The 24,626-nt window shown below is 68.7% G+C and overlaps 3 protein-coding genes across 4 annotated transcripts; all 3 read right to left on the reverse strand.

Moving 5' to 3' along the window:
• Window positions 1-3,395: 3,395 nt before the first annotated feature.
• Window positions 3,396-13,505, reverse strand: PDLIM7 (PDZ and LIM domain 7). Of its 2 annotated transcripts, XM_026047583.1 has the most exons (12): window positions 13,401-13,505; window positions 9,942-10,093; window positions 9,576-9,606; window positions 8,563-8,693; window positions 7,030-7,163; window positions 6,626-6,662; window positions 5,268-5,326; window positions 4,898-5,132; window positions 4,636-4,816; window positions 4,373-4,493; window positions 3,862-3,977; window positions 3,396-3,741 (listed from the first exon to the last, which is right to left on the reverse strand). In XM_026047583.1, exons 1-12 carry the CDS (start codon window positions 13,503-13,505, stop codon window positions 3,655-3,657), a joined length of 1,389 nt encoding a protein of 462 aa, XP_025903368.1. In that variant the 3' UTR covers window positions 3,396-3,654. The 2 variants fall into 2 exon arrangements, with proteins under 2 accessions (XP_025903368.1, XP_025903366.1); XM_026047581.1 differs by lacking the exons at window positions 6,626-6,662; window positions 7,030-7,163 and having other exon boundaries at window positions 8,521-8,693.
• A 1,713-nt stretch (window positions 13,506-15,218) lies between these two features.
• Window positions 15,219-18,393, reverse strand: DOK3 (docking protein 3). The gene is made up of 5 exons (XM_026047509.1): window positions 18,325-18,393; window positions 16,772-17,065; window positions 16,308-16,401; window positions 16,050-16,222; window positions 15,219-15,968 (listed from the first exon to the last, which is right to left on the reverse strand). The coding sequence occupies exons 1-5, from the start codon at window positions 18,379-18,381 to the stop codon at window positions 15,219-15,221; spliced, it is 1,368 nt and encodes a 455-aa protein (XP_025903294.1). The 5' UTR covers window positions 18,382-18,393.
• A 367-nt stretch (window positions 18,394-18,760) lies between these two features.
• On the reverse strand, window positions 18,761-24,423 carry DDX41 (DEAD-box helicase 41). The gene is made up of 17 exons (XM_026047648.1): window positions 24,398-24,423; window positions 24,182-24,280; window positions 23,946-24,105; window positions 23,796-23,870; window positions 23,388-23,448; window positions 22,604-22,740; window positions 22,284-22,356; window positions 21,963-22,116; window positions 21,708-21,844; window positions 21,316-21,478; window positions 21,086-21,217; window positions 20,872-20,943; window positions 20,470-20,566; window positions 20,178-20,327; window positions 19,969-20,040; window positions 19,584-19,694; window positions 18,761-19,270 (listed from the first exon to the last, which is right to left on the reverse strand). The coding sequence occupies exons 1-17, from the start codon at window positions 24,419-24,421 to the stop codon at window positions 19,134-19,136; spliced, it is 1,854 nt and encodes a 617-aa protein (XP_025903433.1). The 5' UTR covers window positions 24,422-24,423; the 3' UTR covers window positions 18,761-19,133.
• Between the last annotated feature and the right edge of the window lie 203 nt (window positions 24,424-24,626).

Here is a 24,626-nt window from a genome sequence, read left to right on the forward strand (position 1 = left end):
CCCCGGGCTGACCCCGCACACACGGACCCCGCACCCCTGGGAGCCTGTGCACAGAGACCTCGCACCCCGGGACCCTGCACCCCAGGGAACCCCCACCCGGGGAGTGTGCACCCCAGGATCCTGTACCCAGGGACCCTGCACCCCAGGATCCTGTACCCAGGGACTCTGCACCCAGGGACCCCACAGCCGAGGGATTTCACATCTGGGGAGTACACACCCCTGGGACCCTGCACCCATAGATTCTGCACCCCAGGAACTCTGTACCCCAGGGACCCTGCAGCCCAGAGACCCTGTACCCATAGACCCTGCATCCCAGGGACCCCGCACGCAGAGACTCCTCACTCAGGGCTGTCCTCCTCTCTGGTGCCTCTGTGCCCCAGGGACCTTGTGCCCCAAGCTACTCTCTACATCCTGGGCTCTCCCCACGCRCCCACCTTGCTGCCACAGAGGTCATGAGTGGCTCCAAGCTGTTGGGGGCCCCCCTTTGCTGCCAGGCTGCTCCCTCCATCCCAGCACACACACTTCTCTGTTCCCAAGTGGCTCTGGTCCCCTCCGGCCAGCGGGTCTCTGCACAACAGTTCCTTCCCTGCATGGTCTCCCCTCTGCACCCCTCTAAGCTGCTCTGGGGTTGACCCCACTCCCAAGCACCCCACAGGGCCCTGCTGGGTCCCAAAATGGGGCAGCCTGGGAGCTCCCGACACCCCAGGGCCCTTGGCCGCAGCTCCATGGGTTCACAGCGAGGGTCTGCAGCCCCCCAGAGCGGTCCCGCAGGCTAGGACAGGCGAGAGGCTTCCCGCGGAGCGCAGCTCTGCTCCCTGGGGTTGGGGCTCGGGCTGGGCCCTCGCTGGGCTCCAGGAGCTCTCCCAGAGCCCGGCTCCTGCAGCACCCAGCCTGGTGCTCCTCGGAAATGTGCGCTCAGCCATCCCAAAACAGCACATGTGCCAGGGAAGCCGAAATCACCCTGATCCATCCTGCATCCTTGACCCCCACACCATCCCGCTCCCAGACATCACACAGGGCTGTAGCTGGGCCGAAGGCTTCTCTAGACCAGAGCTGCATGGTGCCTGATCCCTGCACGTCAGGGCTGGTGGAGGCCAGCCTGGGCACAGCCCAGCCCTTGCAAACAGCCTGTGCAAGAGACCCCAGGCGCAGCTGCCCCATCACCCTGCTCCCCTCCTCCCCGTTCCCGTTTCCCGGCGGCCGGAGCTGCCCTCGGAGGCTGCGGGAGGTTGGGAGCAGCTGTCGAACAGCTGCCAGTGGCCGGCGAGGGGCAGGCGCTGGGGCCGGCAGGCGCTCGCAAGTGTCCCAGCTGGCCCCGGGGGCGGAGGTGGCGCGAGCGGCAGGACCCGCTGCCGCGGGCGCCGCGCGGCTTTGTTCTCCAGCGGCACAGCCGGGGCCCCTCCTCAGGCTCCACCTCCGCAGCCCACCCGAGACCCTCCTTCCGCTGCCTGCGCACGAGACCCGCGCGCTGCGCAGCGCTGGTGGCCAGAGCACAGGCCAGAGCAGTGCCCTGCGGGCAGCTTGGCTGGCACAGGCCATCAGTAGGGACCAGAGACAACAGGGTCCCAGAAAGCGCAAGGGCAGAGACCCCAGCGTGTCCAGGCCTTGCTCTGGGGAGCTGCTCTGCCGCTGCGTAGCCCTCACCTGCCTCGGGGGCAGGCAGGCTGGCTCCAGCGCCGCGCTCGCTTGCCCRGCGCTGCCCTGGCCCCGCTCCAAGGCCGCGCGCCCTGCGGCTGAGCTGGCACAACCTGTTCCCGGGCCGCGCTACCCGGGCGCCGCTGCGCACGGCCGCCCTGTGCCTGCCCTCAGCCCTTCCAGGGCCGCCGTCCCCCCGGGCCGCACTGCCCAGCGCGGGCCTCGCGGCCGCCTGCACACGCTGCTCCCGGCCGCCCCGCCGTGCCCTGCCGGCCGCTCCTGACCTTGGCGCCGCGGCCGCCGCTCACCTCCGGGCACAGCCGCGTCCCGGTGTGCCGGCCCCGCCGAGCGCGCTGCCCTCCTGCCCCTGCCTCCAGCCCGGCCTCGCGCTCCTCGGCCCCTGCTCCCCAGGGCACCCTGCTGCGCYCCCCGGCCATTCCGGGCTGCTCCTGCGCCCTCCCTTCGTGCAGCCCCGAGCTGACGGCTGTAGGGCAGGCCACACGCGGAGGGCCACGGGCAGCGCCAGCCGGGCGCTCTCAGAGCCCTTACTGCTTTGCACTGCTCCCCTTGCGCAGGCGCCCTCACCTCGCTCGGCCTGTGCCGTTTGCACCGCTGTGCCCCCCTTGCCGCTGCCCCCCTTATTCCTGCTTCCTGCCCTCCTTATTCCCGCTCTTCCCCTTCAGTCCCCAGCAGTGTTTCCCATTTCTCCAGGGGCAACAGGGAAACGTGGCCCTGCATCCCGCCACGGCCTCCAACCRGCTCCCAGCGGTGCCGGGGATGCACCGGCTTCCCGCAGCCCAACCCGGCCCCGGCAGAACCTTCCAGCAGATTAGCAAGGCGCAATTTCCCTTGCAATTGCTCATCGCATTAAGAGCTGCAATTATTAATGACCGTTACAGCTGCCAGATCGGAGCGGCGAGATGGGCTCGTCCCCAGAGCCGCCGCCCGCGGGGCCGGCTCCAGGCGGAGGGGCCAGACCTTCCTCTCCGCATCCTTGAGGACGGCAGCTGGGTTTAACGAGGAAGGGCTCGGCCACGCTGCGCCAAGGCGCGTGCAGAACCGCTTGGTCCTGCTGAGTTACAGCCCTGCACCGGCCTCAGCGCCGGGCGCAGCAGGGATGACGCCAGGGCAGGCGCGAGCCCCGCGGGTCGGAGCCCAGCTCCAACCACCCCCTTTCCCCACGGCTCACGCCGGCCGCAGCTCTGCTCCGAGGGATGCCAGCCGGCAGGGGCATGCGCTGTGTGCTGAAAACAGGGACGGATGACCTAGATGACACAGGGGACCCTCCAGCACAATCCTGGCTGACGGAGGCCAAGGAGAAGGTGGATTTTCCCCCGGAGGCTCCAGGGAGCTGAGTCAGGCCCYGGGCCACAGCGAGGGCTGGGAGGGGCGCGGGCTGCGCGGGACCGTCGTGACCGACGCACGCGCCRAGCCGCGCGCTTGCACAGAAGTGTTTATTAAAGGCACTAAAAGCACCGTGGCTACATCAGACACAGCCCAACCGGAGAGTGTGGGTTCGGGAGAGGCATTTACAGTTGGGGGACGGCGGTGGCACACGCTCTTTGGTAGGAAGCACGTGGCGAGCCCGGGGGCACCCGCGGTGGCCGTCAGGGCACACGGCCCTGCGCCCGGCACCGCAGCGGGGCTGTGGGGAGAGCACTGGGGCTGCAGCCCCTGCACCACCTCTGGAGCGGAGCAGGGAGGGTGGGAAGGCCTTGGCACCGCGGCGGGGGGCTCAGGGATGTGCAGGGAGCAGCCCCTGCTCCGGCACCCGCACGGCTGCACCAACCCCGAGTGCTGTTCCCATTCCCCGGTTCCTGGGGTCACCAGGGCGGTGCACAACAAGCAAGGGGCTCAGGGCCCTGCACTGCACCCGGGCCAGAGCAGCGCCGGGAGCTTCCAGGAAAGAGGCAGGAGYGATGGGAAAGGGCGAGTTTGCAGCCCGGCTCCCTGGGGCAGGGCAGGGGAGAGGAGCATGCAGGGCCAGGGGCACGCGTGGGCACGGCGGGACGGCCGCCCTCACACGTGGGAGAACGCGTGGCTCTTGCACAGCGGCTTGTCCTTCTTGGAGTAGAACGTCTTCCCTTCCAGGTTGGTCTGGCAGATCTGGGGAGCAGAGCAGGCGCCGTCAGCGGGGCCGAGGCAGCACGCGGGGCGCAGCGGGCGCAGGGCAGAGCCCCTCGCCCGCCAGCTCGCGGGCGCGCAGGCCCGGCGCACGCAGCTCACCGCGCACACRAAGCAGGTGTCGTGCCAGCTGAAGCCCAGCGCCTCCAGGAACCGGTCCCCAGCGTCGATCTTGAAGTCGCAGCCGCGGCACTTGGTGCCAAACATCTTCTCATAGTCTGCGAGGGGAGGCAGAGCCCAGGTGAGCACTCCCCGGCGCCGGCACCCCTGGTCCCGGGGCCGCAGAGCTGCAGCACAGCCCGGCTCCCACCCACACAGCCCGGGGACGAGTCCCTGCCACCCTGGGGACAGGGCGCGAGGTGCCGGGGCCGTGCGGGGTGTCCCCAGGCGCCCCGGCCGCCCCCGCGCTCCGGCACGGAGGGGAAGCTGCTCTCCCGGCGTGCAGCGCTCGCCGCTCATGCGCATCCTCCAAGTCTCCATGGCGACGCGGGAGCAGCGGCCCCCGCCGGCGGGGACAGGGATGGGGACGGGGACAGCGGCGAGGACGGGGGCAGCGCCGCTCACCCGCGCCCCGCTGAGCCCCCGCGCAGCGAGCGCCCCGCTCCGCTCCTACCTCTCTCGCAGTAGGGCTGTCCCTCCTCCATGTAGAAGGCCCGGTTGCGGATGGGCGTCTTGCAGGCGGCGCAGGTGAAGCACTGCACGTGCCAGGTCATCTTCAGCGCGTGCATGACCTCCTGCAGGGGAAGCGCCGTCAGGGCACGGCGCCCGTGCCCCGYGGGACCCCCCGGTCCCGAAAAGGGCGAGGGAGCCCTGGGTGCAGCAGGGTGCAGGGGACAGAGGCAAGGCAGCGCAGCGCCAGGGCTGAGCGACACTCACCCCGGTGATCTTCTTCTTGCACTTGGCACAGCTGGGCGCGTAGCGCGAGTCGTAGCACTTGGGGCAGAAGATGGTGCCCTTTTCCTCAAAGAAGCCGCCCTCGTCCAGCACCTTCCTGCACTGGCAGCAGATGAACTCCTCCGGGTGGTAATAGTGTCCCAGGGCCACCAGGTAGCGTCCCCTGCGGCAGGACAGGGCCGTGTGAGGCGCTTTGCAGCCCGGTGCCTCCCGGCACGGGGCGCCCGGGGCCCGCAGCTCTCACCTGATGACCTTGTTGCACTTGTAGCAGAGCGGCGTGCGGCCGGGGCCCTCGGGCGCCTGCTGCGCCGCCTGCACGATGGAGCTGCGGTTCTGCATGGGCGTCGGCGTGGCCGGCTGGCTGTGCTTGCTCAGCACCGTGCTCGTCTTGTCCGGGGCGTAGCGCTCGGCGAACGTGGGGTCCACGGCCCAGGGCGGGCGGCTGGCGGGGCCGGGGGTGGCCGTGGGGGTCCTGGGGGCTGCGCACACACAGGGGTCTCTGTAGCCCCCTCCAAGGAACCTCATCCCACAACGGGGCAAGAAGCTCCCCCAGCTCCAGCCCTTCCCCTGCCTCCCCCCACACAGGAAAGACCCATAKGGAATTTTCCACTTACCCAGTGCCGGCTCCGTCTTCATCACTGCTCCCGAGGACGAGTCCGGCATGGAGACCTGGCTACAGAAGAACTAGTTACACCAGCCTGCCGCGCTCGCCCCTGCTCGCGGGCTGGCCGGGGGGCTGCGCGCGTCAGCAGGGACCCCTCCCTCCCCCAGGGCGCGCGGGAGCCCCCAGCAGCCTGGGCGCCGGTGACGGAGCCACCACGAGCCCCCGTGGATGCAGCCCCACGGGGTCCCCGGCGCCCTGCTCAGCGCTCCGGGCGCTCCAGAGGGAAGGACGTGGCTGCTGCTGCCCGCGCGGACACAACAGACACCGCGACKCAGAGGGGCTTTGCTTGGAGCCCTCAGTGAGCACAGGGAGCCTTGGCACCCAGCGCCAGCAGCTGGGGACACTCAGGGCTCTCCCGGGCAGCAGCGCAGGAGCAGCGGGTGCCCCACAGCGCTGCCAGCACCGGGCGCGCGAGCAGCTGGGAGCAGCAGTGAGCACTGGGGGCCGGGGAGCAGCGCCCRGCTCGACCAAGCCCTAGAGAAGGGGGAGCCGGGCAGAGCCCGCGGCTCCGCACCCCACCAGGGCGCATGCGAGAAGGCGGCGGCTGCAAGAGCAGGAGTGTTTATTTGCCGCGGGGCAGACCGGGCGCACGCGGAGCCCTGCAGCACCGCGGCCCCGAGCGGCGGGACAGCAGGAGGTGCCGCACGTGAGGCTTTCCCAGCCCTGCCCCAYGGCAGGCAGGGCACAAACCCCTGCTTGCTTCCCTGCCCGAGAACCTGGGACACCCGCAGCGCTCGCTCCCGCTCTGCATCATTCCCAGTCTCTCCACAGGCTTCCCGGACAGCCAGGTCTCATGGCCAAGGTCCAACTGCTGCCAACCGCTTTCCAGCACCCACAGCAGGATTTTGCCACCAGGCTCCCCCCAGGACACCACAGCACAGCTCAGCCTGCCCAGCTCAGTGCCAGCCATGCCCAGAGGGCCAGGGACACCCCGCCGTGGGGACACCCCGCCGTGGGGACACCCCGCCGTGGGGACACGCGGGGCCCGGCCCGGCCCCTCACGCCTCGACGTTCAGAGCAGTGCCTGAGCGCTGGTGGTGCCAGTGGCGAAGGCGAGTGTAGCGCGGGCTCCGCAGCTCAGTGAAGAACTTTGCTCTGGAGAGAAGGAAGGACAGAGAGGGAAAGGGAGGAAGGAGGAGGCAGGGAAAGAAGAAGAGTTACAGCGATGGCGAGAAAGAGCTTTGCCGGAGGCCCAACAAGCAGCTACGGYGCGAGGACGCGGCAGCGGCGCGGGCTGCGTGCCCGGCGCCCCGCACGCACAGCCGGCTCCCGGCAGCCCTGGAGCTCACCCTGGCGCGCACCCCTTACCTGGACTTGTTAACAAGCTCATCATCATCATCGTCCACTGAGAGCAGCGGGAGAGAAAGGAGGAAAGAGAGTCAGGCTGCTGCGCCCGAGGCAGAGCGGGAAGGGAAGGGAAAGCTGCCGTCTCCTCCCTCGCCCCTCCGGCTCCGATGGAGCTGCCGCCGCGTGCCCTGGCCAGGCCATGGGGCCGAGGACGGGCTCCGCTGTGCGGCATCCCCACGTGCCCACACAGCACGGCCCAGGGCAGCTCCGCACCGCCCCTCTGCTCCCCAAAATGCCAAGAGCACCRAAACTAGGGCCTGGGTGCCAGCGCGCATCCCGCAGCCTGTGCCGGGCTCCCACTGCCCAGGCGAAGCCTGGCAGGCACCGGGCACCCCCCGGGCGCCAGGGCCCCTGCAGGAACTTACTGCCGTCGGTGCCCGTGAGGCGGGCCAGGAGGCGGAAGGTGCGGGACTGCGAGGTCCCGGTGCGGGGCCGCCAGTCCTCCGTGTCCTCTATCAGCCTCAATTTGCTGGGGTCACAGGGCAGGAGGCCCGGGGGGCTCGGCGGCCGCAGCAGGTGCCTGCGAGCGACACGGGAGGGCAGGGCGCTGAGGCGGCGCCGCGCGCCCGGGCCGCGCTCCCCGCGGCTCCCCGGGGACAGCGGCGGCGCACGGGCAGCTCGGACACCGCGTGTCCCCCGGCACCTAACTCCCCATGGGAAGGGCTGAGGCTGATGCTGCTAAGGGAGGCTGCACGGGGCTGTTCCCATCTCAGGACGTCTGGCACCGGCCCCCAGGGCCAGCATGGGGGAGGACAGGGCGAGCAAAAGCCAAGGTGAAAATCACACCCAGGGGAGCAGGGCAAGCGCCCAGGAAGCGCCCGCGGTGCCAAGCCCAGAGCTGCCAGCCCTGGGCAGCGTGCCCGTGCAGCCAGGAGCCGCTGGCAGGGGCGGCCGTGCCGCGTTGCAGGGAGSGCAGGGGCCGAGCGCGCGGTGCCGCGGGCCTGGCATGGGCAGCACTGCACGGCGCACGCCAAGGACAGCGCTGAGGCTGGAGCGGAGAGCCCCGGGGCTGAGCCCTGCCCCCCGAGAGCAGGGCATGGGCAGGGCGCTAGCAGGGCAAGAGGCACGCGGGAAGACGAGAGAGGAGAGGCAAAAGGCTTACTGACTTGTCAAGGCTCTGCACCTGCAGGAGAGAGAGGGGAAGAGAAAGGGAGGAGAGAAAGAAAGAAAAGGAAGATGAAATCAGACCCACCGCATCCAAGATGTTTCCAGCGCTCACCTACAGCCTGCGCCAGGCCCCTTGCCCGCGGGACCCATGCCCAGCTGGCCCAGGGCATGGGTCACAGCAGGGCCGTCACCAACAGACCAGACTGTCGCTCCCTTCCCCACAGCAGGCCTGGGCGCAGGGGCGGCCAGCGCCCTGCTCTGCCAAGGCCACGTCCCTAGTCACCTGAGCTCCCCGGCCCGCTGGCAGGGCGGGCAGACCCGGGAGCTGCCGGCAGACCCCTGCACAGCCGGGCCAGCCGCAGGGCTGCCCCTTGCCCAGCCCATCCCCGCAGCCTCGGGGCTGCAGGGGCATCCACCTAATGCAGCCGGGGCTCCCCGTGCCCCTCGCTGCAGGGCTCGTCACAGACACAGCAAGCGCCCTGCATGAACCCGGACACTGCCCAGCTGTGCTGCACGGGGCTCCCAGCGCCCGGGCAAGGGGATGCACMCACCAGTGAGGAACAGACACGTGTGAGTGCACGGGTGCCCACGCGTGGCAGTGCTGCCCTGCAGCCCCGGCCATCGGGGGAGCGGGGCAGGCGGCACGGGCACCGCTGCCCGCTCCCGCATGCAGGGCACGGCGGGAGGCAGCAGGCAAGGCAGGGCTGCCCCCGGCCCGTCCTCGGGGAGCAGGGCGGACAGCAACGTACCCGTTGTGCTGGGGGGTGCAGGCGGGCGCCAGGGGCACGTACGTCACGGGTTTCGTCACCAGCCCGGGCGGCGGGTTCGGAGGCGAGCTGGCCCCAAAGGGCCGAGCTGTTTTGTTGAGGGCGGTGCTGGGAGCGAAGTTATATTTCGGGGGCTCAGAGCAGGGGAGTGAGTCCTGAGCGAGACAAAACACACAGACACGGGCTCGCGCGTCAAGCAGCATGCAAGGGGCAGCCCGGCGGGCAGTGCGCCGGGCAGCCGCGTGAGGAAGCCAGCCCTGCCCTGGCYTGCAGCCCTGTGTGGACACGGGTCCAGGCGCACAGACACGGCCAGCACATGTGCCGCGGGCACCGGGTCCCTGCTCCGCCGGCCGTCCAGGCCGCGGCCACGCGGCTCCGCAGCCAACCTGGCCCCAGGGCCACTTGGAGATTAGTAAGTGCCCCGTGGAGGCCACGCATGCACACACAGTGCTCGTGCATGCACACAGTGCTCACGCATGCATGCACGCTGCTCACGCATGCACACAGCTCACACATGCACACAGCTCACACATGCATGCACACAGCTCACACATGCATGCACACAGCTCACACACGCGCACACACACATGCATACACGGTGCTCACGCGTGCACACATGGGAAGCAGGCAGGGGAGATGTGCAGGCGGCCTCTGCTAGGAGCCACCAGCACTGGCCATGACCTGCTGCATGGCAAGGAGCGAGCCGCGTGCCAGGGCACTCTCTGGCACTGGGACATGTGGGGCCCAAGGCAGCACTGGGCGCCTGCCCCACGCGGGCCGCCCCACAGCCCGGCTGGCTCCAGGCCTGGGGACACGGAGCAGGCTCTGCCRGGCTGCTCCTGCCCCCTCGGCTGCACTGCTCCGAGGTCGCAGCTGCTCTTCCAGAAGGGATTTTCCAGCCCTCTGAATGYGCCCTAGTCCCCCAGAAGCCTGGGGGCCCCAGGAGCAAAGTCTATTCCCTCTATCCGATCTCAGCCATTTCCCTGCCCCCAGCGCGGGACGGAGCTGCTGCCAGCGGCGCCAGGAGCAGGACGTACCTTCTGCTGCTTCCCCACGGCGTTCGGGATTCTGCAAGAGAGGAGAGAGCAGGGTAGGCGCTGGAGTCGGCCCCGCAAGCCCCAGCGTCGTGCCAGGCCGACGGCACCRAGGGCGCTGGCCCTCGGGAAGGGGCAGCCGGCCGGCACTGCCTCGCGCCTCGGAAGCGCCGGGCTCAAGCCAGGATCCGTGCAGCCGGGCCGGGCCCATGTCCAGGCACGGGGGGAGCCCAAACCTGGCGCCCGGGGCTGCTTCAGGCCACTCGGGGCTGCAGGGCTGCCGGGTGGGGAGCAGCAGGGCCGGAGGGCAGCGCCGGGCACTGGACGCAGCTCTGCTCGGGATGCCCCGGTGCCACCCATGAGTCCTACCTGCTCAGGGTGAGGCAGAGCCTGTCCCCACAGGCGCGGATCCTGTTCTGGGCCTCGATGTGCGTCATGGGGCTGGTGAGCTCCCCGTCGATGCTCAGCACCCAGTCGCCCACTCCCACACCAGCCTGGGCCGCCTTCCCGCCTGGAGTCAGCTGCAAGACACAGGAGTCAGGGAGAGCCAGCGCAGGGACACGGGAGCAGGGGACATTGTCGCCCCCCATGAGCGCAGGGCTCCGTGCTGGCCCAGCTCCCTTCGTGCAAGGTCCAGCCGGGCAGTGCACCCCACRGTGCCGGGGGGACCCCGGAGCTGCCTGCGCTGCCCCGCCAGCGTCACGGCAAAGCTGGGACCCTCTCGGCACAGCACAAGCTCCCCTGGACCCTCCGTCCTGCCCTTTGCTGTCACCAAGCACCACACAGGCGGCACAGAGCTGGACAGCACGCAGCTCCTTGATGAGCACGGAGCATCCAGACACAGGGCTGGCCCCTCTCCCGGTGCCCAGCAAGGCTTCTTGCTGCCGAGCACRTGCACAGGGTGTGAGCGTGGTGCCATGGACCACCCCGTCACCCCCAAACCCCACTGCATTGGCTTAGAGCAGCACCCTCCTCTGCGCAGCCCAAGCGCTTCCCACGGCGCTGCCTGGCGCAGGGACGGCCGGGCGGCACCGGGGGCCCCCGGATGTGATGCCGGAGGGGAGGCCGTGCGGGCTCAGCCTCGGCGGGAGGCCCAGGGCCGCGGCGCAGGAAGGGGCCGGGTGAGTCAGGGCCGGCGGCGCCGCCCGCGTCTCGCCTGCGGTGCTGTGAACCACAGGCATCCCCAGGCCGGGCGGGTGGGCGGGCGAGGGGCAGCCCCCCCGGCCCCGCTGCCCCGGCCGCGCCGCTCTCCCGGCCGGCCCGTCCCGGCGTCGGCAGGCRCAGACGTTACCTCATCCCGCACGGAGCGGCACCGGCCACCCCAGGGCAGGGAGACACCCGCCCCCCGCTTCCTTGAGCCCCCTCCTGGCGCYGCGGGCAGTGCCCGCCCCAGCACCAGTGGCCCGGCCACCTTGGGAATTGCCAGCCGGGTYTCCTTGGGAAGGGGTGCATGGAGCAGGGCCGCGGCTTCCTCCGCCAGCGCGGGGCATCCTCCGGGCCGCGCTCACCCACACCAGCCCGCTCGGCCCCCGCTGTGCCGGACACGGTGCCTTGGCACCGGCCTCCCCTCCTGCTGGGATGCTGGGCCCAGGCGTCCGGCGCCGAGGGCACGCGGGGCCCACGCCGCTCCCAGGCACCGACAGACAGACAGACGTGGGCAGGCTGCAGCCATTCCTGCTCCTCCAGCATGGAAGAACTTGAGGCTCTTGGAGCGGGACCAAGTATTTCCTCAAGTCCTGTTCAACATGCACATAAAAGGAGTGAGCCAGATTCCCAGCGCTGTCAGAGGGCTGGAACATCCCTGCCACCAGCATCAGGCGCTGCTCGCCCACGCGCAGAGCCTGGCCTGCCCAGCAGCACATCCCTAGCGCAGGTACCAGGCATGCCCCTCTGCCCAAACCCTGCTCCTGGGCCGAGCCCAGCTGGGCTGCACCAGCGGGGCAGTCCTCGTGGCTCCCCGAGCTGCCGCGCTCCATGCCCCGCGCTCGGCGGCACGGCCGGCTCCCGGCCGCCCCGGGGCCCGGCAAGCTCCGGCTTGCTGCCCTGGAGGCCGGAGCAGGATCCGGGCCACGCGGGCTCGGCGCCCGGCAGAGGTTTTCACACGGCTGCTCGGGAAGGGGAGAGCAGGGCAGGCCGCGTCACGCAGCCGCACCCAGCGCGCAGGGCGGGCGCCGCCGCGCTCCCCGGTGCCGCCGCRCTCCCAGCCCCGCACGCCAGGAAGCCCCCGGTGCAGGTGCCGGCGCAGCCGGGAGGTGCCCGCCGGCCTCCCGCTTCCTGCGCCGTGGGGCCAAGTGCCCTGCCTGCCCCGCTAGCCAGGCCTTCCTTCCTCCCCTCTCCGCCCAGCCTGGCTTTTGTTCCTGGAGCCGGGGCCACCGTGCCCAGCGAGCACCCGCCRCCACGGAGCCTCTCCACGGGGTGCTGCTCTGGCACCACAGCCCTAGCACAGATCTGCCCTCGGGCAGCACCGAGGTGCTGGGGACACTGCTTGGGGCAGGCAGCAGCCGAGCCAGCAGCATGCTCCAGATYCTGACTTTTTAGGGGAAAAGCAGCACATGGAGGTCACCGCTTCCACTCAGATCAGAACCCACCGCCCTGTAACCCACCCGGAGAGTGGTTACACACAGGAAGCCTGGGCAGCTGCATCCCTGGGAAGTGCCTCGCTGATCCCCTGGCGCAGCCGCCTGGCCCCAGGCTGGGCTTTCCCAGGAGCCGCCSGCAGCCCTGGCGTGAGCAGCGCTCYGCAGCCCTGGTCCTGCCGGCCAGGAAGGCAGCGCTTCCCAGCCCGCCCAGCCACGCGAGGCCCCTGCCCCAGCCCTCCGCGGCTCCTCCGTCTGATCAGACCCTTTGTTAGGTGCTGGCTCACAGCCAAGAGAAACATTTTTTAAGAGAATAAACTCGCCGGAGCCGCCTGAGCACGGAGCCCTCAGCCCAGCGAGGGTCGGCAGGCCGGGGTGGCACCGGTCACGGCGGCCGCGCGGCACCCGCAGGCTCCGGGGCGCCGCAGGGACCGCGCCGCACGGGGCACCGCGGGACGTGCACCAGGGCCAGGTCTCGGCGCGTCGCTCGGCGCCCGCGGGCGAAGCCTTTGCTCGGGAAGCGGCCTCGCGTGCCAGCTGCCACAGCGCCAGCGGCGCRGGCGACGCAGCCACATTCCAAGGCTTATAAGGCAATGGTGTGGCCAGAGCYGTCCGCTCGCACCGCGCAGGGACCCGGTGCCCAGCGAGAGGGACACACAAGCGTGTCCAGGGACCGGGCCTGGCCGCGGCCGGCGCCGCCCYGGGAGCGGTGCCGGGGTGGCCGCGGGGAGACGGAGCGCTCGGCGCGGCGGGGACGGGCTGGGGGCTGCCGTCCCAGCGCAGCAGAGCACGGGCTGCCTCAACCCCCTGCGCTAACCCTAACCCCGACCCGGGTGGTGRGAGCTGGGGCTGGGAGCGGAGCAGCAGGAGGGACGGCGCAGGGCTGAGCCCGGCACAGGGCGCCGAGCCCGGTGTGCGACCGGAGCGGGAGGGCGGCTCAGCCGGAGAGCCCCCTCCCCCTGCCGCACAGGCTCCGGAAGAGGCCCCCCGGCCTCCCCAGCAGCAACGGAGCAGAGGCCGTGCAGGACTTGGAATTGCTGCTGCGCCGGAACCCCCCCGGCGCGTCCTCCGCCGCGCTGATAAGGCTGCGGGTGCCTTGGGAGAGGCTGAGCGGATGAGATCATGGCAGGACTCAGCACTGCAAAGGTCCCGGCTTATCCACATTCCCCTGCAGCTGCCCGGGCCCAGCGGCCTCGTTTCCCACTACAGTGGTGGGGAAAGGACGGGCGTTCCCAAGGCTCGGCTTCCTTACCCTGGAGATGGAGAGCGGCATGCTGAAATCCTTCCCTCCCTGCAGCCGGAAGCCCCAGGGTGCGGGCCCATTCAGGATCACCTTGTAGGACTCCACTTCACCCATCTCTGCAAGGGAAGAGGGTAACCTGGTGTTATGGTGCGCGGGAACAAAGCGGGAGAGCAGCCAAGCAGGGGCCCAGYGCCCGGCAGGACGGGGCAGGAGGTGGCAGGTCACCCTTTCCGGACTTGTTCCCCCCGACTATCCTGCACTGCGGCTAGAGACGCGCCCAAAYCCATCAGCATCTCCTACAGCTGAGGCGCCCCGGCTGCAGCTAACGGAGGCGGCGGCTGCAGCCCGAGCACCGTGCTCGGCATCCTATGGGCTTTGCTTGCTGCCCCAGCCCCGGGTGGGCTCCCCTGGGTGCACAGCAGCACCCTGGAAGCTCTGCCTGCTGGAAGCCGAGACCGCTCACGCCGCAGAACAGCGGCAGCAGGCGCGGCAGGACCGAAGCCAGGGGTGTTTCCCTGGGTGAAGCATCAGCGGTAGCAGCACAGTAGCTGGGCGATGCCAGCCGAGCAGCCTGGCAGCGCGRCCAGGCTCGTGCTGCAGCAGCTGGYGGAGCAGATGGCACCTGGGCGCCAGCCCATGTCGGCACGCGGGGCTGTGCGAGCCGCGAGTCCCCGCGCTGCCCTGCGAGACCGTGGCGCGGGGGGCACCCGCACCCCGGGAGGTGCCGCCGGGACCCTGTCGGGATGTGCTGGAGGCAGCGCCGTGGGGCCCGGTGGCGGCGGCGGGGCCGGGGCCGGCGAGCCCCGCGCGGCCCGGCCCGGCCCGGGCGGGCTATATAAGGCGTGTAAGCTGACACCGGCGCGCGCCCCGCTCGGGGCGGCTGCGGGAGGGCTGCGTGTCACACATTCCCCAGCCCCGAGCAGCCGCGCGAGGCGGCCCGGGGCCGCCCGCCCCACGGCGGTCGGTAGCGCCCCGGCCGGGGGCCCGGCGGCCGCGGCTCGGGCACGGCGCGGGCAGAGGARCGTTTCGGAGGGATGGGGGCCCACACGGCCCCCCCTCTGCGGGGAGCTACAGCCCAGGTGGGGCCACGGCCGTGGGGCTGGCGTGGGGCACCTGGGGGTCCCGGGCACCTGCTCCCGATGGGCTGCAGGGCACGGGGTCCTGCCCCTCCTTCCCAGCCCTATCTGCCCCGTTCCCCAGTACTGCCCCACACGGGCCCCTTGCCCAGACTTAGGGGCCTCCCTCACGCACCCCCCACCTCAACCCCATCCCCCGCTCAGGCGGGACCGGCCCCCTCTCCCTTCGCTCGGCCCCACCATCCCGATCCATGGGCAGCCTCCATCCAGGCTGGCCCCAAGCCCCCAGCCCTGCCCCACACAGGCCTCTACCCGGCCCCATAGAGGCCCCCACTCGGATGATCCGCTCCCCATCCCAGCCCCAAGCTCTGCCCTCTCCCGGGCCCCGCCGCCCGCCCCTCTTCGCGGCCCCGGCCCGCGCTCACCTGCGGCCGGGCCGGGCCGCCCAGCGGAGCGGGACCGAGCGGAGCGGGCGGACGCGGGGCTCGAACTCGGGGCGCCGCCCCCGCCCGGCCCTGCCCGCCCTTAAGTACGGTCGGGGGGTGGGTGTAGGCGGGGCCAGAGGCCGGCGGGACCAATCAGCGCGCGCGCCGGCTGCGCTGGGGCGGGCACGGCGGCGCCCCCCGGCGGCCGCGCGCGGGCGCCGCAGGCTCTGCCTCCCCCTCCCGCCCCCCCGCCCGGGACGGAGCCGGAGCCGCCGCCGGAGCCGCCGCCGGAGCCGGGTGCTGCCACGCTCTTTATTGCGCCCCGGTCAGGGCCAGTCCCGCGGCCCGGGGGCGGCCGCCTCCCTGCTCAGCAGCCGCACGAGCTTAGCCTTGAGGTTGCTCTGTGGCTTGGGCCCGGGCCGCGCAGGAGGCTCCTCGGGGGCGCAGTGCCCTGCCGGGCCCCAGCGCTGCTCCGCGGGGCCGGCGGGCTGCGGCTCAGCCCACGCCGGGGCCGCGGCTGCCGCTGCCTGGTTGTCATAGATAGCGCCAGGCTCGGTGCTGTGGCCCTCGGGGGCTTGCCGGCAGCCCAGCTCCCACTGCCCTGCCTCCTGCTCCTCCTCTTCCTCCTCCTCCTCCTCCTCGGCCGGGCGTCCCGGCTCTGCCGCAAAGATGTTCTCATACAGGTGCTCAGCCGCCGGCTTCCCCGGCGGCCAGGGCTGCCCCGGGCCCGGCGGCCCCGGCCCGAAGAGGGGCTGCTGGCCCCGCGCGATGGAGGCGTAGATGATGGGGCCAGCGCTGCCGGGGTCTGCGGGTGGAAAGCGGAGGAGGCMGGAGGGCGGCTGGGAGCCAGGGTGCCCCCTCCCCCCCGCTGGCAGTTCCTGGGGGACGGGGCCCCCGGGCTGGGTCTCAGTGCCCGGTGCAGGGAGCTGGTTCTCCGCGGCGTCCTTGCCCTGCTGCTGCTGGCAGGCGATGGCGGTGGCCACAGCGCGGCAGAGCTCTGGCGCCCGCGGGGTGCTGAAGCTGAAGGTGCCCTCGCCTGAGTCGCTGCGGCGGCCGGCCTCGAAGGAGAAGACTGTCTGCGGGGCCAGAGGGCAGGGTGAGGGGCCGGTGCCCCCCTCRCCTACCCTGGAGGAGCCAGGGAGCAGGGCAGCACCTACCTGGTCCTGGCCGAACTTGCGGAGGAAGGGGTAGGGCCAGGTGAGCAGGGGCTGGCGGGACTGCGGGTCCTTCAGCRTCAGGCTCTGGGGCAGGGCTGCGAGCACGTAGTGCCCGTGCAGACCGCAGCGGGCGGCYGCCTCCGTCCGGAGCGCCAGCACCAGGAACTCGGTCACTGTGGGAACGGAAGAGCCTTGGGGTGAGCCTGGCTCTGCCGAGGCGCTGCCCGCCCCGGCCCCAAGCGCCCCCACGGCACGTACGGTCCTGCCACGAGGAGTAGAGGGAGTTCTCCTCCATGTGCACGCTGGGGTTGGGCTGTGTCCTGGTGCCACTTTGCAGAGCCTCCTTTGTGCCCTGAAACAGCAGCATGTGAGCGTGGCTGCCGGGCACCCTCATCCCAGGGCTCAGCCCCCGGCTGCTCCAAGTGTGGCCCAGGGCACACAGAGATGGGGCAGCTCAAGCAGAGCAGGCTTGAGCAGGCATCTCTCCCTGCTGCGCACATGCAGTGGAAACTCTTCCAACAGAGGCCTCCCTTCCAAAGGGTCCCAAATTTGCCCACCTATAGGGACTCTTCCCTTCCCCTCCTGCATCCTCTGGACCTGGTAACACCCTCCATCYCAAGGTGATGGCCAGGAACTGGGAAAGGGAGCCCCCTCACTCTGCTTGAACCACGAGCAGAACAGGGAGGCGCCTGGCCACGCAGCCAGAAAGGGTCCCGCGGTACCTGGAAAGCCAGCTGGCAGAGCTGCGAGATCCACTCGTCCCGCTGCTCGGCAGCCAGCACGTAGCTCTTCTCCGTGGTGGTGAGATAAAAGGCCGCGGTGTCTTTGGGRCAGCTCTCGGTGCCGAGGGGCCCCACGGAGACGCAGTCGGAGAGGCGGATCACGCGGCGGGCGCACCGGCGCAGGGAGGACTTCTCCAGCATCGTGCCGTCGTCCCTCACGTCAAACTTCTCCATCCGCGCCACGCCGGACAGGCTGGCGGCAAAGAGCTGTGCTCGCATCTTCCTCCAGGACCTCTGGCGTTTGGGAAGGGCAGAGATGCCAGGGAAAGAAGGGTCAGCAGAGAGCTGCCTGCTGCATCTTTGCCAGTGCCCCCTTCCTTTCTGCCGCAGGGTAAGGGCTCCAGCTCGTGCTTGGCGGGACAGGGCTCCCTGGGCACAGCCACTGCCCTTCCTGCATCCTTGGTGAGGCCAGGGAGACCACAGGACTTGGGAAGGACACCGCAAGCGGGGGCCATTGCAGGGCCCAGAGCAGCTGCAGGCCGGGCCCGTGCCAAGCCAGGGCTTGGGGCCGCGCGGCGCTGCCACGAGCTGCGCTTTGCTCGCCCGGAGCGTCGCGCTCGCCCCCGGCTGCAAGGGAAGCCGCAGCTGAGCCGCTCCGCGGGACGGAGCCTCATGCAAATCAAGGCCATTTTGAGCTGCTGGCGCTCCTGCAGGCAGCCCGCATTGCTGGCCTGTGCAGCCAGCGCCTGCAGCAGCAGCTCGCTTCCTCCCGGGGGACGCGCTGCGGTCCCCGGCACCTTCCCGGCATGTCATGGGATAGAGGGGGCGCCTCCCCCCCTGCACTTCAAGAGCACAACGGGGCCTCCACCCCTGCGAAACCACACGCAGCTGAGCCCGGCACCTAAAATACCCGTGTGCTGGTTGGCGGGGAAGCAGCACCCGCTCCCAGCGGGGTCGCCCGCTCAGCCCCCAGGTACCGAAGGCACCGTCAGGGCCCAGCACGGCCCCAAGCACGGGCAGGGGCAGCGAGGTGGTGACTGCCCCGTAAGCACCATCCCACGGCTCACGGGGCTGGCTCGGCCCACGGGGTACCAGAACGTGCCCGGATGGCTCCAACACCGAGTGCCCGTCCCCAGGACCCCGCGCCAGCGTCCCGCGCGCCCGTCCCCCTCCTGCTCGCGGGGTCTYGGTGCATCCTGCACGTGCTCCCAGCACCGCCACGTGCTGCTGCCCCGCGCACACGCACTGCAGCTCTGCCTCGTTAGCACGTTTATTGTTCCAAGTGAGAAGACAGAATCCGTACACAGGGGTGGTGGGTGCTGGGGCCAGCTCGGGTGAGCCCAAGCCACACGCGGAGCCTCCTTGCCCCGTTACTGCTACAGAGCCCAGGGGCCTCTGCTCCACCTGAGGGCTCAGGCTCCATCTCTCCCCAGGCTGCGGAGGGCTCAGGCCGCCCCTGCAGGTAGGGTCCCCCTCCTCAGGGCCTATTACAGAAGCAGTGAAGGGCAGGACAGCGCTACACATCCCACCCCAAATCCCCCTCCCCCTTTTACCTTTCCAAACTTGCTGTGCTGCACGTAGAGGATCCCGTCCTTCACCGGCCTCTCCATGAGCACAGCACTGGCCCGGCAGTCGGTGCCGGGATCAGGGGCTCAGACCATCATCAGCAGAGAAATGTGACTGCTGCACATGAAGCAACTGCATGGGGCAGACTTCCTTTTCTCAGCAACTTCCCCTTTTTGGTGAGTGGGATGAGGGGCAGGCTGGGTCACCGGAGCTGTCCATCCTCCCTCCCCCGAGCACGAGGGCACTGGGGCAGAACAGTGTGCAGCAAGAGCACAGGAAGCTCAAGGGACYGCCTGACTCGAGCACAACGTGCTCTGCCTAGCCCTGCCTGCACCAGGGCACAGTTTGGGGGCACCCCACTGTCCTGGCCAAAGAGCAGCAGGAAGGAGCAGGCACCAGCACAACACGAGCTGGGAAGAACGCTCCTGGAGATGCCAGAGCCTTTGCAGGAGAGCAGGGTAAGAGCCCAGCCATGTGGAGAAGCTGCACAGAGCCAGTGGGCAGCTGGGCACAGGCACTGCTACCTGCTTGCCCAACACTCCATGCCGCTGACRTAGGGGCTGTTGCAGCACAGCTCCTTGCATTTCCTCCTGCGAGAGCAGGAGCTTCCTCAGGCTGCGCTGGCAACAGTCCTACAAGGCCAAATGCTTGGAAAAGGGGTCACAGCAGTACAGGACACTGAGCTGGCTGCAGCCCAGGGCTTTGGGAAGCGAGGGCGGTTTGCACAAAGGCAGYCAAACAGCAGCTCTCTCTCACAGCCCGCGTGGAAGCAGCGCTGGGCACCATCGTGCCCCAGCTAGAAGTCCATGGAGCTGTGGGCCAGGTAGTCCTTGCGGCCGATGTTGCTGACTTGCTTGGTCTGCATGGCCTCCAGCTTGGGGCAGTCGGTGATGCGATGGCCCAGGCCKCCGCAGAAGGCGCAGCCCCGCTCGCCTGCAACGGGAGCAGCGACCTCAGGCCGAGACACGCGGCGCCGCGGCCACGGKGTGGCCCCCAACCCAGGAGCAGAGCGGCTACGTCTCCAGCTCCCACCAGTCAGGAGCACTGGGACATTCACACAGCCAGGCAGCAACAKCCCCAAGGGAACCCAGAGGACAGAGAGGCTGGAAATGCCCTGGGAACCCATAGAAATGGGAGCTATTTCCCATTTCCCAGAGAATGGGAGAAATGGGAATAGGGGCTCCCTATGTGCACCCACACCACTCCAAATCTCTGCCAGAGTTCCCTGCCCCGTGGGGATTCTCACCTCCAATGTCCAGCATGGTCTCATCCCCACAGTGCAGCACCTGGAGCACAGGAGGCACCTTCTGCTTCGCCTCCAGGAGCAGGGCCTTCAGATCCATGAGCACTGACTCATCTAGGGGCAGACACACAGGTCAGACACAGCCCAAGCAGGGGCCCAACATGTCCCTGAGGGACGGAACAGSCAGCCAGAGGCAGGGGAGCTCCATCTCCTGCGACCATCTCCCCTCCACAAGCCCTAGGGACTTGGCCCTGCTTGCTTGGGAACCACCATTGCYGAGGCAGTGGTGACCAGGAAGCAAGTGACATTGTCCCATCACCTCAGAGAGCTGCAGCCCACCCACTAGCCCTGCAGGTAGCCCCCAGGCCAGCCCTGTGCCGTCGCTCACCGCAGGCCTTGTTGATGAAGGTGGTAGCAATGCCAGTGTTGCCTGAACGGCCCGTGCGCCCAATGCGGTGAACTGCAAAGAAACAGGGAGGTTCAGGCGGGGGTGACTGCAGCCCAGGCACTGCAGCTGCTGCTGCGAGGACCGGCGCACAGCCCTGCATCCCCAGCCGTGCTCCCACATTCCCCCTTCCCACATTCCCCGCTCCCTACCATAGTTCTCAATCTCTTCTGGCATGTCATAGTTGATGACATGCTGGATAGCCGGGAAGTCCAAGCCCTTGGAAGCTACGTCAGTGGCAACCAGGACATCCTTCTTCCCCTCCCGGAAGGCCTCGATGGCTTTCGTCCGCTCCTCCTGATCTGCGGGAGATCAGCACAGAAAATCAACAAGGGCAGAGCTCCCAGTCCCACGGCCTCAGAGCCGAGCCCCGCTCACAGCCCAGGCTCCCTCACTTGGACAGACTCKGCACATCCTGCCTGGGCAGGCCCAGCCCACACGCACCTTTCCCTCCATGGATGGCCACAGCTTCCACCCCCTTGAGCAGCAGGTATTCATGGATCGCATCGACATCCGCCTTCTTCTCCGCAAAGATCAGCACCTGGCACGGCACCGGCATCAAGGAAGAGAAAGGCCTTTCTGCCTCTGGCATTGCCAGGAAGCAGCAACCTGCAAAGAAACCTCCTCCTTCTCGCTGAACAGAGAGGACAASCCTGGGCCTGGGACTGGACACAGAATAGGGAACACCTGAACCCCCACATGTGGCACTGCCTTGAATTTTGTCCTGCAGCACCAACCCCTTGGCCAGCTGAGGGACATGCAGTGAATGTCCAGCTGCAGTCGCGTGGCTGYGCTGAGGGGCTCAGCCCTGGCCGTGCTGCCGGGGCCGCAGGAGCACCTGCTCACCGGCGGCGGCGTCTTCTGCAGGCACTCGAGCAGGTACACCATCTTGGCCTCCTCCTTCACGTACTCCACTTCCTAGGAACAAGCACGGGGACAGGTCAGGTGGATGACACAATTGAGGGGCTACTGAGGGGCTACTATTGGTAGGAAGTGTGGGTGTCTGACAAGCGCGCTGTGAACTGCGCTGGCCTCCAYGTGGTGGGCAGAGCTGCCTCACCTGCACAACGTCCAGGCTGGCAGCGCCCGCTCGCCCAACGTTGATAGTGATGGGCTTCACCAGGGCGCTCTTGGCAAAGTTCTGGATCTTCTTGGGCATCGTGGCGCTGAAGAGAAGCGTCTGCCGCTGGCCCTGCGCAGGGAACACAGCGCGAGTCAGCGCTCAGCACCGGTGGGCAGGCACAGGGACTGAGCCTGGCGCAGGACACTCGCACTGTGCCAGCTCAGGACCTTGAAGTAGGAGAAGATGGTGCGGATGTCTCCCTCGAAGCCCATGTCAATCATCCTGTCAGCCTCATCCAAGGCCAAGTACCGGCAGATGTCCAAGCTCACCATCTTCTTCTGCAACAAGTCCATGAGGCGGCCAGGGGTTGCCACCATCATGTGCACACCACTGCAGGGCAAGAGAAGGCCACAAACGTTCGGGTTCTGTCCCTCACACCAACACGCAGCAAAAAGACTCAAGGTGCAACCATTTCACCACCCACATACCCTGCCCCAGAGCTCAGGCTGCGGGCTGGCACGGCACTAACACACACACAGGCCCTTGCCTCTCCCACCAGAGCAGCCTGGATGCTGCTTCTTAGATCCCTGCCCGCTCCAGCCGCCCCGCTAAGCCTTACTGCTTGATGGTCTCCATCTGCTCCTTGACAGACATGCCCCCGATGCAGAGGGCGCAGCGCAGCGGGGGCAGCCCGTCCTCCTGCAGCAGGCGGCAGTAGTACTCGATGATGCCGTGGGTCTGCCGGGCCAGCTCCCGCTGCAGACACAAAGCTCTCAGTGCCCCCGCTCCGCACATTCCCTCGTGGCCGTGCCCGTTCCCCGGGAGCTGGGGACCTTCCCCGCAGCCCTGCGGGCAGGCGCTGCAACACACTCACAGAGGGACAGATGATGAGGCCGTAGGGGCCCTCTCGCTTGGAAAACGGCAGCCTCTTCTCCTGCTCCAGGCAGAACATGATAACGGGGAGGGTGAACACCAAGGTCTTCCCGGAGCCAGTGAAGGCAATGCCGATCATGTCCCTTCCCGAGAGGCTGCGGGAGACACAGCGCTGAGCGTGAGCGGGACCGTCCCCGGACGGCTCCAGCCCGCGGGGCAGGCTGTGCACGGGGTGAAGGGCCTTTCACCCATCAGCAGGAAAAGCACCCAGCGGATACTAGCAGGGAGCAGAACATCCCCCACATCACGGCACAGCACTCACATGGTGGGGATGCCTTGGATTTGGATGGGCGTGGGCTGCTGGATTCCTTTTTTCTTCAGGCCCCTCAGAATGGCTGTAAGAAACAAGAGGCATCCATGTTCAGAAACAGAGTTTTCCCCCTGCTTTTCTTGCAGCTCGTTCTTYAGAGGCAGCTCATTCACCACTGATAAACACCCTCCCACAGCTAGACACGGCTGCTACCTTGAATTCCAACTGGAATCTCATGGTGCAGTATTAAAGATCTGCCAACTCTGTATCCAAGGCAAGTGCTCCCCGACAGCATCGTTCCCCGCCAGCCCCACTCCCGCTTCCCAGCCCACCTGCGGGGAACTTCATCTCCTTGAAGCTCTTGATGGGAGGGGGGATGCCCTCGCCCTCCACCAGGATGTGGTACTTCTTGCGCACGCGGTCGTGCCGGGCCTCCGACATGCCCAGGATGTAGCGGGGCGCTCGCCAGCTGCGGAGGCAACGGGGAGAGGTCACGGCCTGGGGAGAGCCTGGCGCTGCACGGCCACGGCCCTGCAGGGCCCCGGCTGCTCCGAGCCGCCGCCACGGAAAGCAGGGAATCTCGCAGGGCTCCGAGCCGCTGCTACGGAAAGCAGGGACAGGGAATCTCGCAGGGCTCCGAGCTGCCGCTACGGAAAGCACGGAACCTCGCAGGGCTCCATGGGGAGGGCACGTGGGAAAGTCTTGTCCCGTGCACTGAACACTTCTCCAGAGAGCAAGTAAGAAACCCCAAGCCCACAAGTGTGAACAGCCCAAGGATGAGGGAGGTGATGTGCCAGGATCTTTTGGACACACCGCACTTCATCAGCCCCTGTCACCGCCAGGCCTCGAGCAGTGCTGGCTCCCTGGGCTCTCGCAGTTGCAGTTTCCAGCTCAGCCTTCCCCAAGAACGGAGAAAAACAGCCCAAGACTTCAAGCTTAACACAGAGATACCCTAGYACCGCTCCCTACCTTACCACATGTAAAAGGACATCCAAAAGAACCTGACTCTTTGATCTTACACACAGGGCTAACATGCCAGGCCACGCAGCACAAGAAGAGCCAGCAGTCACAGGCAATATGTTTTCAGAAGGACAATGTCTGTATTGCAAAACATACCTGGTTTTAATGGGATCATCGTATGTGATGCCCTTTGCCATCTCCTTCACCGACATCAAAGCTGCAAGAACAGACACAGGAAGATCAGCAAATCCACCTATCTCAGGAAATGCTCCACTCCAGCATATAAGTACTTGGGATAAAGGTTTGGGGGACCACGCTCAGAGACGGCGGAAAAACAGAGGCACCCGGGGGGCACTTCTGAGCACAGAAATAGTGGGTGCTGCAGGTGTCTAGGGACCAGCAATGGCAAAGTTCAGTCGTGCTGTCAGGCGCCAGCTGAGGGATCCGGCTACGTTCTCCTTTCCCATCCCGGGGTGCARGTATCCCAGGGCATTGCAAAGCAACTCACACAGCGGGGACAGCTCTSGAGAGCAGCCTGAGGGGCACGGAGCTCCCGCCACTCACCTCGGCCCTCRGCCACGCTCTCCAGGATCTTTTCCTCCTCCTTCAGCTGCTTCTCCTTGGCCGACTCCTTCCGGGCTGCGGAAAGTCAGGGAATSGGTGAGGAGATCTGAGCGCACTGTGGCCGCCCGGCCCTGCGGCGTCCGCCCCGACCTTCCGCCTTCTCCTTGAGGTGCTGGTGCTGGTCCAGCAGGCTGACGTTGGACTGGGGGCCCAGGGGGATGTCGTCCTCGTCGCCGCGCTGCTCGCCGCCGCTGTCCCGCTGCTCCTCCTCCGACACCACCTTGCGCCGCATCTGCAGCAGCTTCTGCAGCTGCGGGGGAGCGGGCGCTGCGCGGGGGCGGGCGGCGCGGCGGCCGCGCTCGGCCCGCGCCCCGGCGCCCTCCTACCATCTGCGCCTTGCGCTGCTTCACGGGCACGTAGGGCACGTAGTCGTCGTCGTCCTCGCCGGACAGGCCCGAGCCGTCGGACGCCTCCTCGCGCTGCCTCTGCGGGGACACGCGAGCTGAGGGGCGGGCAAGGGAGGCCGCCCGCTTCGCTTCGGCTCGGCCCGGCYCGGCYCRGCYCGGCYCRGCTCGGCYCRGCYCGGCCCGGCCCGGTCCTACCTTCCTGTCGGCCGCGGCCTCCATGGCGCCGTCTCCGCGCAACCCCGCGCGGCGGAAGTGGCGGCCGCGGGGCGGGCGCTGTCGCCCGGCAACGGTCGCGCGCGTGACGCAGCCGCGGCTAGAGGCGGGGAGCGCGCGACGGGCCGCCGCTTCGGCCAAACTTCGCCCGAAAGCGCGAAGAGGCCGTCGGCCCCTCCCCTCCCTCCGCGCTACCCGCCCCCGGCGCGCG

The sequence above is a fragment of the Nothoprocta perdicaria genome, unplaced genomic scaffold, assembly GCF_003342845.1.
Source record: "Nothoprocta perdicaria isolate Ctin4 unplaced genomic scaffold, notPer1 scaffold_5, whole genome shotgun sequence".
Classification (NCBI taxonomy): Eukaryota; Metazoa; Chordata; class Aves; order Tinamiformes; family Tinamidae; genus Nothoprocta; species Nothoprocta perdicaria.